We start from the raw sequence: 18271 nt of genomic DNA on the forward strand, positions 1-18271 counted from the left end.
TGATTCATTAGAAACGTCTAATTTCTCTTCTACCTCGATTTTAAATGTTCTCAGACTAGTTTCCTTGTAGACTGCAATGATGAAGGCTCCTTTTAAGCTTTCACTGTACTTTTCAACACACTGTGCATCAGAAAGTATTGGAGGTATGTTTCCAAAATAATCGCACATCGGGATGTATCATCAGGGATGTTCCAAGCCACAAGTTCTGTACTCCACTTGCTACATGATCAGTGAAATAGTTGGTTGTGTGCTTTGATGTGCATTAAGGTATTTGAGAAGCTCCACTTTTTCCTCTGTGTATTAGCCCAGCTCAAAATCCTGTTTAAATCCTTCTATTGATAGTATTGTTTAAGCATGATCATCCTTAAGTTTTTGTTCCTGTAAGTCAAAATTGTATTTGGAATATGATGGCGCTATATAGTATAATACTGCATTAACTTGAGCTGAGCCGCTATCGCCCACAACATAAGAAAAGGCCCTGCTCGTGTATGTGTGAATAAGAACTTTACGCCTTAAAGAGCTGGGCTGAGTTAGTCTCGAGTCCACCCCAGCTCATCCACAGGAAGCCAATGTAGTTTCCTTACTGAGGAATCGCTACATTTCTAAATGTTTTACAAGGGAATGTTACATTTTTACTACTTATAATAGAGGTTGACTGCACGCAAAAAGGATAAAAGGAAAAATAAAATTTTCTTAGATGTCTGAGCTGATATCATTATAATTCAATTGTTTTTCCTAGACCACTGCCGTTCTAATGGGTATTATGCCTAGTTGGCATTTTCCTGTCCATTGGTGCAATGTTGGCCTCTTCCCTGTACCGAAGGATGAGCAGTTAGTTTGTTCAGTAGGGAAAATTCTGCCCTACTTGGTCTCTGAGATATCGCCTGCAAGGGCAAGTAAAAGAAGCGTGCGCCCCTGGTGGTACCAAGGTGTATGGCTGGGCGGAAGGTACTAAGTGACCCCCCGCCCAAGGTGTTTTTCTACAAAATGCATTGTCCAAAGGCTTTACAATATAACAATATAGGTTTTATAGTTCCTATTTTGTTGGTAGTTTAGCTATAGTAACACTGTTTTCTCTAACAGCCAGTCAAGTTGCCCACATAAGTAAAAAAGTTTATCTAGTCAAGACTCGCTACTGGTTACACCTGAGCTGATCTGTGCTTGACTTGAGAAACATAACATACACCTGGCCCTTCTGTAAAGATGTCTTGCTAAACTTTCCCCTAGGGTGATTGACATAGGCAGGGAGTTTGTCACCTCCTGGCTATTTTTATGACCTAGATTTCTATGCTCCACTCCTATTGTTATACGTTTTCCTGATCCACCTGGGGCTGTGGGTTATTTATAGTGTTTGTGAGATCTACTGAGAATGCGGACAACAGAGCCTTGAAATGTGCCATAGTCTCCTATTCTATAGCAAGTGCAATGTATTTTTAAAACTTTTTCACGTGTTGATTTTAAGTAAAAATCAACTTGTAATGAAGAAACATCATATAATGAGAACTGCTCACACCCAAAAGGTGAGAACCTTGTAGGGACTCTGAATGTTTTATAACCATTTGGGTGCTTTTTTAAAAGTGAAGTCTCGAGGTCAGCTCTTTTTAGGAAGTTGCAGGTATGCATGTGGATATTTTTCTGCCTATTTCTATATACATATAGTCCTGCATTCTACAAAGAACAGTAAATATAATTTTGACATAGGTATAGCCTGAACAATTTTTTTTTATTTAAGTGCAGCATTTATTTTTATTTACTTTGCATAATTTATTAAAAATGAATTCAACTGGATAACAAAATTAAAAAAAAATAAAAAACCTTTTTATGGTGGAACCAATTTATATAAACTGCTTTGGGTTTTGTTGCAGAATAATCTAGTTCTCATTAGTTTTGTATAACCAGTCTCGCTCCCCCTCCTATAACGTACGTGTGTGTGTATTAATCCCGCTCTGCTCTGGTTGTTATCGCTCTCTGTGTAATGTTCTGTGTATATATCTCCTTTCCTCCAAAACCACCACACACAGCTGGTGTGACCATCTGTTGTACGCAAAGCAGATTTCACTCCTGTATGACATAGAAACTCTACGGATGTGCATTTTATTGCATAATGTCTAGTTTCAATAGCCAAATAATAGCAAACCAAATTATATTTCTAAACATAAAGCCCCGACTCTCTCCCCTTAATATGGATATAGTAACCGTACTCAATATAAGGCGCACATATACTATCAATATACAACGGAACAACACAAGAACATTTTCCGGAGTGCGCCGCAGCCTTCTGCCCACGCGGTTGTCAATTTCTTCATTCCTCAAGATTACAAGCTTGTGAGCCGTGCTCTCTCCACCTCATGTATCGGTTTGTCTTAGTCTGTCAATTCTCGTCTTGTCATACGCCTTGAATATAGGTATTGTATTAAGTGCTGCGTAAATTCCTGGCGCTATAAAAAATTAAAAGATAATTTGTGCTGGAGGGGAACCGGAGCGGCTGCACCTGAGAGGCCCCGTTATTTTTGTTTTGCACAAGTAGGAAAGTGTTTTACCTGTTTGACGAACTCGATTTAATCTCTTAAAGAACATTTTCAGATGCAATCTCCTCCCTCGTGTTTCCTGCCCATCTGTGGCATATACCCTGTCCATTACCTTCTGCCCAGTCTTTCCCCTCCCCCAGTGTTATTACCGCACCTCTCATTATACAAATAATTTCAAACTGCACTGGGCCTAACATGTTATGTGCATACCTGGGAGCTTTTGGGCTCCGGCTATCCGGGTCTACCTTTTGCAGGATGTGGCTGGCACTACCAGCTGACATCTGTGGGCAGTCTAGCTGATGTCGTCAGACACCCCTGTTTAAGGGGGAAATGGCGGGGCCAGCGCTTCACCTGGAGTCTAAGGGCAAAACTCGTAGCATTCCCAGGTCTTGGATGCTATCATTCTTACACAAAACCATCAATGTGAGATCTGGAACTTTCTCTATTCACCCAAGAATTGTTTTTGTGGATCAGAGGAGCCATAGGTGAGAAACCGCAGGAGACCTTGGTTTTGGGCAAGATGATTTGGGAGCTAATGTCCAGCCATCTCTACAATCGTATAGTGCATACTGTGATGCTGAACACTGTACTTGCCTAAAAAGTTTGTGTTGTAAAATATGCATTGCTGACTGCTCAGTGCACATATACTACAAATGAACATGGTCATATCTGTGAATGGTAAACAAGTCTAAAGCTAGACTCCCATTTAGCTGAGATCCTATATTGTACTGTGCATCTTTACAGTAGACCCGAAGAACTTCTTTCAGCTCTCCAGATGTTGATGCACTTCCACTTCACATCATACATTATCTCTGTCAGAGTTCTTGCTGAACACAGAGATGTCTGTTCTCATCCAGTAACATGTCTTGGCTTAAAGGCTCTCCTTACCCTGTCTGGGAATAAACAGATTTTCTTTTTAGCCGCCCTTGAAATTCTACCAGTCCCTGGCATCTGGCAAAATCTATTGTCTTGTTTAACAAAACATCCACTGTTCGTGCAGTTAAAGCCTCAGGGCTAACAATCTTTAGACCAGTAAAAGCCTATCTATGGTTTTAAAGAGCTAATGTAAATACCGTGCTGTATACGGGACCATCATTAAATACTTGTGTGCTAGAGGGGTTACACAGGCTTATTGCTCCTCCGTCTTAACCTCTTCGGTCTCTAATTTCTCAAGCACAGTGTATAAGACCTGTGCAACTTGTCCTCTACTGGAAGAAATCCAAGTATTTAAACTGCTTGTACATTAAAATTTTCGAGTCTCAACCCCCCCCCAACAAAAGTATTTAAAACTGGATTTTTACCATATTTTTAGTTTGTAAGCTCAGTGCCTGTATTTTTATGGCATACATACTTTTAATAACATTTTTAGTATAAGCAGCAGTTTTAACGATGCCATATGGTATACATTTGATTGTAAGAAATGCACTAGTTAGGTTGGAGCCAATTTCCATCCTGTTCCTCTTGTAATTCTAAAATGTTCTGCTAACTCTGCTCTATATCTTACAGTGGGCTTATTAAGAATATATTTAAAAGCATTTGCAGTTGTATTTTAGTTATTGGCCCCTTACTCCCTCTGATGTCCATAACTAGAAACTGTGCTGTTCCAACGCTTTCTGGGTCAAAAGAATTCTCTAAATGCTCTACTCTCTAATAATAAACATCAAGCAATAGTCACAAAGTCCCCGGTCAATCTAACCGTATGCCTCGGAGGTATACAAACTCTATTGTGTTCTATCGCTGGTACTCATCGCAACCGGGGGTGAACCTGGAAAAAGGACCCGGTAATATAGCAGATCGGAACTTTGACTTTTGCCCACGGTTTTATTCTACCAGACCAACAAATAGTCACTGGTGCACAGTATGGGCACTCGGTACAAATACCTATTATAGGAATGGTCATGTCATGACTTTATAAATGCGATTATAGTCCTCAGTGCTGTAAAATGGCCATACAGAATATAGCATGTAGTGCATCACATAGCAATTTAGACTTTCAGAAACAAAAGGTAAAGAGGTCTCTGCTTACAATCTATGTAATTTAAGTTGAGCACAGATATACTTTTTTAATATGACACAGGAGACAATATTTGCCTCCTGTTCCAATGTGTTTACTGCTGCAGCCTAGGTCTTTGTCCGCATGATTCCAAGCACTAGTCGACTTAAGCCTACACCAGCCAAATGAAAATTCCTTGTGTGTTTTGAAGCATCTTGCTTTTGTTAACATATAGTGTTTCTTCAACTAGGGAAAGCAGTGGCGTTTCTAGGTACTGACGACTAAAGAATTGTAGGCATTTCGAGAATCTGAAAGGCAATTTTTAGAATAAAGACCTGATCAGGAATGAACTGGAGTATTGAAGGGTACATGCGTTCGCTCCTTCTAATGTTCCCAAAGACAAAAAAAAACAAACCTCCCAAAGGTCATAATATTGTACCACTCCTGTCTGGTTACTACTTGATTTTCCAAAAGTATATTTGTTTCTGGAAAGTCCTTAAAACTAAGTTTTACTTGCAGAAAAGCAAGCCATTGGTGCTTCATCTTGGTTTAAAGGATATTGGATTAATCCACTAAGTACTGAGGGTCATTGGCAGCAGTGCTAATCCAGAAGTCAGAACTTCATTAAATCATGGAGCATAGTGCAGTGTCTTTTATTTTTTTATTTTATGATTAGATCTTAACCTAGGGATCCTCTGTTGCTCTAGCTAGTGTGGTCCACACTTTATTTCGATACATTATATTTTACATGGAAGCATAGCAGGGATTTGTATGTTTGAGTGGAGCAATCGCCCAGCAGCAATGCCATCAGTAGCAGTGTTGGTGTACTAATATATCCTGTTTAGTCGCCTTATTTTTCTCCCACTTATAAAACCGCAAAACTTACCTGGCCTTGTCTTATTCTGTTCAGGATAACTTCATGCCATTTTACATTCTTAGATTCCCTCATTGTATTAACATGTATCCTCTCTGAGACCTGATTCCATTTAATTACCATGTACAGTCAATACATAATAGGCTTAACAATCATATTGGTTTCTTACTGTATAGTCTAAATAACTTAAATCACTGTTGGGAACAAGCAGTGGGAAGCAATTGTGGCAAGTTGGGTTTCTGCTTGGCGCAGGATGTTGCATAGAGGAATATCAATCAGATCTGATAAATTACAAGTAATTAAGTAAGTAAGTGGCTGTCAGATATACAATGGTCAAGCTACATGGAGCGCAAGTAAGCGACTGATCATGGGCTGGTCCGGTGCATCCCCCCTGGTGGCCAGGCTCAGTAATGCGCTTTTTGTAACTTATTGTACGTGTGTCTGCTGAACAGTTTAGGGAGCCCAAATAAAGTCTAAATACCTACCTCCATCAAACGTATTATAAAAAGTGCAATGTTGGAGCATACCAAGATTATAAAAAACGATCTGTTCCTAATATAATGTAAACTAGCCTATTTTATATATTTTGGATATTAAAATGAAAACTGCAACCAGACCTATTAGGGTAGGAATTTTACAAACCAGGAATATTTTATGTCCCCTTCATTACTTCCCATTTTATAGCTTTTAAAACGTATAAAGCTATTTTCAATGTGCATATGGTTTGTTTGTACTGAAAACAAATCTGTTCTCTGTTCATCTTGCCTAGTTTTAAAACCTAAGGAATAGACATGACTTATGTGCTGCTCAAATTTTCACATAAATAATAATTGGAAGTTAAATTGTGTATAATATTTGTATTCCATTATTAGCTTTGTGCTTCTAATAATTTCCTAATCTCTTCTACATTCCTTAGGATAGTTATGTTCGCTTACATCGAGGATGCAAAAGTAAATTTGACCTATTCCCAAATTGAAGATCCTCTCCCAAATTCAATTAATATGGTTTCCTTAATTTCATCCTGATATCGCCCTTGGCAGTGCTTGGCAGTCTTCTGTGCTTTAAGTTGTCACGTAGCATTGTATTTTATCACCGGGGGATTTGTGCAGACTATTAACACATCTGCACACTAACAGGACCCCCACCTGCGTGTAATATATTAGACTTTATCTTACCAATCCTTCCTTTCAGGAAGTAATTCCGGCGTTACATTGCTGAGCTAAATACATAGGGAGTTGTTTTGAATCCCATTGTCTGTAATGCAGCTTGTAAATTTGGCAGCAGACTGGGTATTCATGTTGCAAAAAAACCCCCCCTAAAATATCTACTTTTTAATTTTAAGAACAATAAAATTTAAGAGCAATTAATGATGAAGTTGGAAACAGGTGCACTAACTCATGTTGGGGAAATAAAAAAAACAAAAGAAGCTGATTGTTACACTGAAACAATAACCTATCGGTGCAGACAAATAAAAATAAATAAAAAATAAAAATCTGATTTCTAGATGACGGACATGTTGTAGAGTCTCAAGGTCGCGTAGTCTGCAGCTGCCTCCTTCATAATATACTCTGTATGAATACCCGATAATTCCAGTTGGTGTTTTATCTTCAAGCTTGAAACCCTTGGTTGACGGCACATGACATAATTGTGGATGTTTTTACCTTCTATCAGGTTTGAACATTTAAAAACATTTGTCGGCAATAGAATCTTTGTAATACGAAATGGCAAATATTTTTGTAAAGTTCTAGGTACAGACATGTTCTCTACATGCTTTATAGCCCATTCTTGCTATAGTCATGAATATTGGCAGCCAGTGCCAACATTTCAAACTGTGCCGGGGGAAACCATTTTAAGTTTTTTGGGGTTTGTTTTGGTTTTTATGCCCCAGAGATTGATATAATGGGGAAAAAAAATGAAAAGTGCTTTGCTACATTTACATTTACAAACCTCCCGATCGTCCTGACGATCCACATACGCGTAGATGTATACATATAATGTTTAAATGTGTAGGGTAAATGTGTGGGTATAAATTGCTACTGTATATATACAAAGTGTGTTTTCTGCGTATACAAGAAGAACAAGCTGAAGAAGGGACCATGTTCTGTTAATATAGATTTCCCATTCTATACCCAATAATATTTTTTTGACATCGCAGAAGGTCACACAATCAGTTTGCATTATGAGTCACTTGCTCTTCTATAGTCCCCTTATAATCATTCCTCTGTGCCAAGGATTAATCTGTGGGCAACCATCAATTACTAAGGACAGATTTGTTATGATAGCTGTATTTAGTAAAGCGGAAGTCTGTGTCTGAGGTTTTGTCTCTAATCTGGATGTCTAAATGTGCGCTGATGACTATATAATAGCAGCCATTGATAATAATCATCTGCCAAGACAATGCAAGGGAAAGTTGAGAAGCCATTAGACACAAAGCAATTTGCATGTTTGCAGAGTCGATTGTTTGGATGGCTTTTTCACAATATGACGATCTGCTGTTGACGTTGTGTCATACGTTGGAGATACCAGTGTTACCTCGGCGGTATGGATTAAAAAAAAAATGAGTATTGCAGATTGCGGTGACATTTTAGCTTTAATCATGTGCTTTCCAGACTATCAACCTTTCTTTATCAAGTTCAAGAGTAGTTATTAGGCTCTTGTGGTGTAGTTGATGGAAACATAAAGAGGCCATACATTTGGAAATTGGACACAAAACAAAAAAATGGCCCATAGTGACTATAAACTAGAACTTAACACCATTAAAAATTCCAGGAAAAAATAACCTGACAGATCTGCTAAGGATTATTCATATAACATGCTAGAAAGCAATTAATAATTTTCTAAGTGGAACAGAGCCTTTAAATTTGGCATTCACCTGGGGTCCATCCTTCGTATGTCCATCAAAAGTTAATAGGCTCTTTACCTTTTTTATTTATAGATAATAATTCAATGGTTTCTTGTGCAAATCCATGTAGTTTTCCTAGTCCTGTGTGTTTTTTAAATCTGTCGGTGCACTAAACCTTTTGACAGAGGTCATTGTTATGATTGGTTATTAAAGTTTGGTTTGGTATAAAATGTATGCTAACATCTCCCTTTTTCAACTTTTAAATCTCACACATAGTAACTTATTTTTGAGGGTATTATAGCATGTATGCGTCGAAAAGCAGGAGATGTTTGGCAAAACTACTTGTAAGCTAGTGAACTTTTTTTCTTTTATAGTTGTGTTTTTTTTTGGGGGGGTATACTGATGGCTGGGGGTACCTTTTTGAGGAAATCTCTATCCAGATAGTGTAGGTTTTTATATTTTTTTAATAGCACAAAGCCTATGAGAGTGACTTCCATGATTGCTTACACTGATAGCTGATGGTATGAGGGATCTCTGCGCCAACAAGTCATGTTGGGAATTGTATGTTTATGTTTTTAAGTATCGTAAAACATTTAATTTTTCACATCTGATAAAATGCCTAAACTTTCAATAAGATGAAATGGTCTTGAATCACAATTTTTTTTTTTTTTTTTTTTTTTTTTATAAATGAAAATTTCTCTTGAAGAATAAGACGGAAAGCCAAGGTTATGTATCACAGTGGGTGGGAAATGTTATAATAGAAATACGCAAAAAGCATAAAAATATGAGGTTAGTTTACTATGTTCCCGTGTATGGCTGGGGGGACCACACACACAGCCATATTGTGCGTGAATAGAAAACAAACTGTTATTATAGGTGGTCTCAACTGCTTTTGGTCTTAAGAAAAACAAATGGTTTGCCCATATTCTACATACAACAGTGTTAAATCAAAACTATCTTCAACTTGAGTTCTTCAGTGGACAGCTGCCATACATTGCAAAGGTGAGGGGAGAGAGACCTGTCTCAACACATTGTCTGATCCCTGCATGATAGCAGCGATCGGGTAATTCTTTTTGGATGTCAGGCAGTGGTTTAAGTATATATTGGCTGCCAACATTCAGGCACTGATTAACTTAAATAATTTTGCTCTTACTTGGATTTATGTTGTTTTTTGTAAATTCTCTGAAAAGGATGAAAGCCTTTATCATTGGCAGAGTCGGTGTTCTACCCTGCTCTAGAATGCTTACGGTCATGCTCTTATAAATGTCTTCTCACCTTACCCTGTTAGGATTGATCTGTTTACTTCAATACGCTATTGTTAAAAGGATTAGCCATTTTATGAAGGCAGTATAAATTGTGTGGATTTAATGGCTAAACACAAGTGTGTGATTTCTTTAGAACAAATTAAAGCAAATGACTTGTCAGTTTTTTTTTCTTTATCTAAAATCATGTTATCCGGCGCTTTTCAAAAGGCTGGCCAGAGAGGCTTTTTGAAATTGGTACACATGGGCTTCAGTCAACACGATTATAACTTTCATGCATCTACATAGTTATGTTGGACAATGGGTCATTTTTTCAACCCAATTAACTAAGTTCAACTTTTCTACAAACCCATATTAGTTGATCCAGAATAAGGTAAAAAACCATGGACAATAATAATGTTATCGCAAAGGGAAAACATTCCTTTTGGACTCCAAGGCAGTCCGTACTTGTGATAACCCTGTATGCATTTTATATTTGCAAAAACTTTTTTTTATATTTTTTATTAAATGAATGTGTTTTGACCAAACTTAATTCAGATGGCAGTCTAATCCACAATTTAACTGCCCTAACAGTAAAGAAACCTTGTCTATGGGCAGTAACTGAGAACATGTGGAATAGAATCTTCTTTTTTCTAAATTATCCTGTGGATGACTTTTGTTTTTCTTTACAGTCTAACATTTGACTTTTAGTCATGTCCCAAATACTTAGTCACATGATCTGCATATTGACTGTAAAAAGGAATGAACAATTACAGGGTAATATCTATGGCATGACTGGGAGTTGTGGCATTAAAATGTTTAATTGCCTGCATGCTGCATCATGTGCGTCTGAATAAATTGAGAAATTGGTCAGCAACAAAGGGACCAAAGTCCTACTAATGGCAATAAAAACAAAGCCTTTTCTGCAGGGATGGGATATTTTTCTTATTGAATGGCATGTGTGCATCAACTAAACCAAATTCTCAATCAGCAATTCTTAAGATTCCTTCTATTATATATAATTTTGTGTCCCCTTTTAACAAAGTCAAATAGTTTTGTTTTTTTTAATAAATAAAATATATATTGTGATATTTGTGTAGGTCAAAAATCCAGCAAATTGATTTTTATTTCCATGGAGGTTCTAATTTGATTGGCTACAGAGTGGAAATTTAATCCATGAAGACTCTTGAGGAGACCGCAGCGCAATTGATTACAACTGCTTTTATATAGTTTACAAAAGGAACAATCTTTATTAAAAACCTAATTCTTCTGTTTGGGGATCAGCGGTTTCAAATGGGTTTCCATGGGGCTATCCTAAAATTTGACCATTGGAGGATTGTAGTAATCCGAGGCAAAGGAAGGGCTGGTGGGTGAGGATTTTCTGTCAAGCATGAGTAAGAGGCTCTACTCGGAAGTCATAATCACTTTGTTGCTTATAGTATAGGGAGGAAGAAATCCAAAGTGTGTTCAAGTTGATGCCTTTTGAAAAGCACAGACGTGTACACGGCTTGCAAGCCTGCCGTCTCTGGTTATTCTTTACCGTATTCCGAAAGACTGGCAGTCGTGTGTATAGCTGAATTCTTTTGTTCATCACCTCTGTTAACACCCTTTCACCAGATTCCACATGTTAATGGTATCCGAAGTCTGGAAATATGTTGGAAATTGGTTGTCGTGAACTGTTGCATAGTGATGTGGAGTCAGTACAGGAAAATCAGGTCATCTTGTGTTGAACACATCACCAAAGAAGCAGATGCATAAGGGGGTATAGCACTTAAAGCAGGACTATCATGAAGAAGCACGATTATGCAGTGATGTCACCATCAAGGGAACCGCAGAGTTCTAACAAAATGGAAAAAGCCCACAAATCTAAAAATAAAGTGTTTTTATGAGTAAGTGTTAAAATATATTGACAGTGACATATTATACTTCAGGTATGGACTTATAGCTTCTGGTATGTGGTATGTGTTTTAAAAAAACACAATGATTACCACAAACTTTGACAAAGGCAGGAGGTAGAATTAGCGCATGGAAAGCACTTGAAATACCTTGGGGTGTCTAGTTTACCAAAACATATGGTTTGATAGGATAAATTGAGTTGGCCGGCTTCAAAGATGTCTAAAATAGGACATGGGGACAAGGTTATCTGGTTTTGAAATGGCAAAACATTACTTGTACTTGTCCTATAACTTGCAAACAAAATAAAAACATTGGGTATTTGAGTAAAAAGTTTTAAATGTGAGTTTGGTTTTGGGGTTTTACCATATTTGTATTTTTTTTAATAGGAAATGAGGTGATTATACATATTACTTGTGTGGGTACACTAAATGAGACGGCTAAACACAAGCACAATATTAATGTTAAAACCGCCTAGTTCACAAAGGGTACAAAAAAATAAATAAAACAGCCTGGTCCTGAAGAGGTTAAAATTAGGCGAATGATCTGAAGCATTTAAGAAGTTCTAGCTCTCAAGGATGTTTGACCGCAAAGCAAATTGATGTGCTTCTCTGGATGATCTGAACTCGTCCCAGATCGATTACAAATGTGTTTGACAAATCTTTTACGTGGAAATGTTTGTCCCTTTTATAATTGAACGGGTTGGGTGTTAATGAAAATGACTTTGCAAGGCTTTTAGACATAAATCAGTGGCTTCTGTTGAGACCTCTGGCTACAAATAACAGTTGATTCAGACAGTGCTGTCAATATTATGTGTTGATCAGACCAGGTGAGATATACCTGATGTTGTTCAGCGCTGTCATCCAATCTAGATAATCCTTAGCTTTGCAGTCAGGTCTTTTCATATACAGCATATATACATAATGTGTAAAACACACTTCTATTGTGATACTGTTACTAAACAATGTAACCTTGATAGTGTTGGTGGGATGGCTTCAGGATGTGCCCTGTTTCCATGTCCAAGACCAGTAAAGGCTTTATAACATTCTTTCCATGACCGGATTTGGCAGGTCTCTTCTGACTCGAATCCAAACATCCTTAATTACCCTTGTGCCGATCAGCTGACAAAGTAAAGCCATATCTTCCTATATCCGCCGTTTTTAGAATGTGATAGTAACGGGACCTAAAACAAGTGGGTAGATCAGTTCGTCTATTTTAGATTAAGGTTTCTTGATTGATATACGGTATATATTTATTTCATTTTTTTTCCCTCTGCTATGCATGTTTAGTGTCTTATGTTTCTGTCTTCTAAACATATGCACATACCCCCTTCTGCCCTTTGTCTATGTTGCCAATGTTTTTTTTCTGTATATTAAAAGTAAGGTTTGCACAATAGTTATCACGAAAGTTTAAGTGTATGGAGCCTAGTTACTTTGCTGAAACGCATGTTCTCTTGCGTGCGTCCTCGCTGTTCTTCAGTGCAAAGAATATCAGACAGTAGAGGAGCCAGCTGTGTCCATATTGTGCCGCCGGGTCTTCCTTTTTGAAGGGAATAAAACCACTTGTGAAATTCTGCGCAGACCTTGGGGTTGCTATTTTTCCCCAGGGATAGATTTACTTTTAAAGAGCATGGCTCTAGTGCTTAAATACCTTTTTATACAATAAATTCTTTTAGTGTTTTTTTTTTTTTTTTTTTTTTAAGTTATAACCCCCTCCCCCCCAATCTCATGATTTGTACATACAAATTAAATCCTACTCCAAGAATCTGTACAGAGTTAGATGCTTGGGAATTAGAGCTGGAAAAGACTGTTTCCTGTAGCGTTTAACATCTGGTTTATTGTTTGAATGCTGGTGTCACAGGTTCAGAAGTTTATTTAATGGCATTTAGGGCATTTCAGAGATCAGGAACTGGCTGTATTTAATATAACAGCTTGTAAACCAATTGTAACAACAAGCCTTGTTTTCCTTACGTTTGAAAGCCATGTGTGCTCGACGAGGCTTGTTATTTCTACACTTAATAAAACGGCTGCAAGAAGTTTATATTGAGATACATGGCGCTTGTATGACTTTGTAGAGGAAGCAGAGCTGTGAAAAGACAGGAGGACAATCTGCAGATATGTTTTGGCTTCTCCTCTGGTCCATCAGAATACCACATTTATGCTTTAATGTATCATACAGCACTTTGTAAGTCTTGCTTGCAAGAGCAGGATCCTCTTCTCTTTCCGTACCAGTACTGAATCATCAAATGTAAATATTTTGTCTTTCTCTGGTACCCTAATATCATTCTTTTCATCCCCTGATGTTCCCCTTTTTCTAGCCGATTTTGTTTCAATTGTGAAAGTGAAATACACTTTTGGTCTAAATGATTTGCTCAGTTGCATAACTAGATTTCAACCAGCATATTATTATTATTATTATTATTCTTTATTTATATCGTGCCAACAGTTTACGCAGCGCATATGTTTCTCTAACCACACTTTAACACAAGCATCTATTGTTGGCTGTGTGAATTGTTGGCTGTGTGAATTGTTGGGAGTGGTGTGCGTCTATGCACACAGTATTTGCATAATTATATATTTGTGTATGTATTGCCTTCGTTCATCGTGACTTACGGTGTTTGTTAATACTTACAGTGGGTGAAAACAACAACCTCTGACAAAGACCTGTATATCGATAATACATCAGATGAAGGAGCATCCGGATCCTATCCAATTGATGATGATGATTATTCTTCTGGGTCGGGCTCTGGTAAAGTTCATTTAAGTTTTTTGGCTTTTTTTGTTTGTTTTTTTTCTCTTGCACTGAAAGTCTTAATTTGTAAATTAGGCTTCCTTTTAACTCTAAAGCTGCCCCACCTTGATTGTGTGTTAGAGGAGGGCATGTGTGCCACCTTTTTGGATTTAGGAATGCTTACTCTACATGCAGCTGGGTTTTGATTGTGAACCCAGTGATGCCTTATCTCGGTGGGCTCGGGAGGACAAACGTTTGCATAGGCGAATATTCCAATGTAAAGACATTTATGCAATTAATAGCAAGCCCCTTTTTAACTTTAGAAGAAACTAATTGGCTAGATCACTTTTGTGGATTTTTTGTTTCTGGAAAGACTTTCAGTTGAGCCAAAGCCAACCCACAACATATGCTGTACCTGCATTCTGCATTAATGGCGCAAATCCCAGAACTAACACACACACGCACACACACACACACACACACACACACACACACACACACACTGGCCTAGTAAGCGCTATGATCTGATATACAGAGAACTTACTAATTTAGTTAGAAATATGATGCAAGTTTGACTAGACAAAGAATATTGTTTTTTATTTAACAGGTTCTTCTCACATAGATGATGCGGATGAAGTTGTCGTGTTTACAACACCAGAGATGCTTCCAGACGTTACAACAGATAGTGATGCTCCTAGCTTGGAGACTACTACTCTGACAATAAAAACAAATATACCACCTGAAACTGAGGTAAGTACAGGCCAGAGAGCCTACAAACCTATAAATTCAATAACATCAATATCTGAAGCCAGAACTTGTGTCACTCTTTTACGATGTGTATCTTTTCCATTGTTCATTGACCAACTGAAATGTATCAGATCATAACAAACGTGTTCTCGCCTTAAAGCTATTCTTGCACCTTGGAACTTGAGGTTAAGCGTTACTTTTCAAAAGCATCTAAAATCTCTGCTGAGGTTGGCATTTTTGGTCATGCCCACTCCTGCCTCCTTATCATAACCACACCACAGGAGAGGAGTCACTTTGCCAGCCCGCCAGGGGGGTATTTCAGTCATCACGATTTGGGGTGTTCGTCGCCCTGCCAGAGGCAGACTGAACTGCCCACCACTGGAGGAGCAGGGCCTGTTGGGTAGATCATTGATCGCCTAACTGACCTAAAATGTGACTCCTACCACAGGACCATCAGGAATTAAAGCAAGAAAGACAAGGGGGGAAGGAAAGCATAGAGAGGGGAGAGAGTGTGTTTTGAAAGTTGTATGAAGTAAATGTTTGTTGGGTAAGTCTGTCCATGTAAGGACAAGTAAGCGAGTCTCTTTAAAAAACAAGTGTATGGTGAGATGTTTGAGTAAGAGCAAGCATGAACATGTGTATAAGGGCAGGAGTTTGTAAACTTGCGTCTTTTAACATCTATAATAATTCAGATGCGACTTTCTGAAACAAACTTTATTCTGATTTTACAGGAGTCTGAAGAACCGGTAAGGAAAAGCGACACTGAACAAATTCAGGTTAAAACCGAAATAGATGTGCGTACGCAAAAGCACACGGAGAACCTTTTCCACCGAACAGAAGTACTTGCAGGTGAGAGCTTGATTCTTAAAGGGCATTAACAGGACATCTGGCTACTAAACCTCTGTGTAGGTGTAAGAAATGTCTTAAGATGGTTTAATGTATATTATATACAACATCCAATCTTTGCTTGCACTTAGTGGTTTCAAGATGCTCTTCCAAATAGAAAACTGAGCAATTAATGTTTTTTATGTACACAGCCCATAGCTGCCTTGTAGTAATTTTATCTTGTATTACATGACAATGGTAAACTGTTAAATAAAGCCATTTAGATAGAACAGCACCTTACACTAGCAATGCCCAAACTGTGGAATGTCAACGTTCCTAGGACACTTCGAGGTGGTCTTCCAAGTGATATAAGGAATGTGAAAGTTAAATTACATGCATTTAAACAAGGATCTGTGATGTGACTGTCTTCGCTGTAAAAGGGCCGTTTGAATCTGCACTATCCATTTTACTTTCTTTAAAAGAAAAACTCCCTGATTTTGAATGTGAAAGTTGAAATTTCTAGGATTTGTCCCAAGGTGAAGTGTCGTAACCTGTGAACTGTCTGATCTAGAAGGTTTCTCCTTGATGCAGGATATGGATATAAAAAAAAGTCTCTCCTGTGCTAGGTCTAGACATTCGGTGGGCATCATAAGAGTCTAATTCTGTCTTCATCAGTGCTGCTCGAAGGCTGCGCATTCTTTGAATCCTTTTGCCTGAAAGCAAGTCGTATAATACGTTTTAAATTAAGATGCCTCTGCTAAAGCTGAACTTATCAAAAAAAAAAAAAAATTAATAATAATAATGCAGCCTCTTTGCGGCCCTCGAGGCTTTGAGTTGAGTACTACTGGTGTACGAGGAGGAGCAAACTCTAATCTCTTTTGAAATTTCTAGATAGTTGGGCCATTTTCCCAAATCTGTGCATTATTCTGTAATATTTACTTGGATGTGAAAACTAAACAAACTATATGAACTGTTTTTCAGCTGTTATCGCTGGAGGAGGCATTGGTTTCCTGTTTGCCGTCTTCTTAATTCTCCTACTGGTTTATCGCATGCGGAAGAAGGATGAAGGCAGCTACGACCTGGGCGAGCGAAAGCCTTCAAGTGCCGTCTACCAAAAGGCACCAACTAAAGAGTTTTATGCATAAAACTCCCATTTAGTGTCTCTTTTTATGAGATCACTGAACTCTTTTCTTTTAAATAAAGCTTTTGCATAGAATAATGAAGATTTTTTTTTCTCATTGAAGAGCCTTCATGGCGACTTTATGATTAAAGAAAATCCCATTGTATTTAAAAACGTTTCATGTATTCCTTTAAAAAAAATAAATAAAAAAGCAAAAAAAAAAAACCCAATGTAAAGTCAGATCTTAACACTTACATTGTTGAGTGAGTAACGGTGGCAGAGTATTATTTTATAAGACCATTGCTATTCACTAATGTCTCAAACCATTTTGAATAAACAGAATATAAAGGAACAGATTGTTTAAAGCTTCGGGTCTGTGAAAGGTTGTTTAATATTTCTAGCATGTCTCAAATCTTTAAAAATTTTAGTTTTTAATTTCATTAATTTATCTCTTTCCAAACAATGCCTTTTGTAGTTGTCATGGTGCAATCGTCTTAGGATAATTCAGATATACAATATATTAGTGTAAATGTATTTCTTTTCCTTCCTATGTAAACTTTTACTTCCAAAATTTGTATAAATCTGTGTTACAATATCAACATTGCTATATTTTTTTTTTTTTATGGAATTCTGTTTTTTTTTTTTTTTTTTTCCTCTTTTCAGCATATGCTATTAGATTTTTTTTTTTCCTGGTTAATCTGTAAAATTGGAACATCCCTACAAACGGTTGTTGCAAATTAAATTACTTTGTCATTTAAAGGTGCATTCCCTCTTGGATGAGTTGAAACATTCACAGAAGGAACAATTCTAATCTGCAGTGTTTTGTGTTTAGGTCTTTATAATTCTAGATGGATTAATTTATGTATTTTCCTCTTATCGAACTACCTTGGCCCATTTGGAGGGCAGCAGTATGTAGAGATTCCTAGTGTTAGTAGTATACACAAACGACAAAAATACACCACCTCCCCATCGTCTGTTATACCATGCCAAATTGACCCAAGTAAAAAAAACCTAGAGCATTTTATTTGCTTTTTAACGTGTAGTGTAATGAGCTATAGTGGGTTTAATTTTTTTTTGCCCCCCCTCCGTTTAAATTACCAGAGCGTCTGCTTGAAATATTAATGTATCCTGATATGAAGTGTTTGTTTCTTAACTATATATATTTTTCTTAAGTGTGTACTTTCCTGCCCCCTTTCTCTGTAGGTTAGGGAAGCCATGTCTCACTAGTTTCCTCATCTGGTGGGTAAATTGGGAGACTGCTGGGGGAGGTCTGCAAAATAGCACTCGCCCAGCGATAAACACTACCCTGCAAAACTGTGTTATAATATTGGCATTTGCTTTTAATCATTTTATCGACATAGTCCATAGAGAGGTCGCATAGAAGAGGTTCAAGGAACTGGGGCTCTTTTTTTTTTTTTCTCTATAATTTAGCTAAACGGACAGTTTGGCGGGGAGTGTATGCGCTTTGTAATGCCGTT

The 18271-nt window shown here is 37.6% G+C and overlaps 1 protein-coding gene across 1 annotated transcript in view; it reads left to right on the forward strand.

Moving 5' to 3' along the window:
* The window catches only part of SDC2 (syndecan 2), a 35570-nt gene extending 18178 nt beyond the window's left edge, over positions 1-17392 (forward strand). Inside the window, exons 2-5 of the mRNA XM_053467202.1 lie at positions 14005-14119; positions 14709-14851; positions 15580-15697; positions 16655-17392. Coding sequence (XP_053323177.1) covers positions 14005-14119; positions 14709-14851; positions 15580-15697; positions 16655-16818 — 540 coding nt within the window. The 3' untranslated portion in view covers positions 16819-17392. The remainder of the gene's footprint in view (positions 1-14004; positions 14120-14708; positions 14852-15579; positions 15698-16654) is intronic.
* Positions 17393-18271: the final 879 nt, after the last annotated feature.

Source organism: Spea bombifrons, chromosome 5, assembly GCF_027358695.1.
Source record: "Spea bombifrons isolate aSpeBom1 chromosome 5, aSpeBom1.2.pri, whole genome shotgun sequence".
Taxonomy (NCBI): Eukaryota; Metazoa; Chordata; class Amphibia; order Anura; family Pelobatidae; genus Spea; species Spea bombifrons.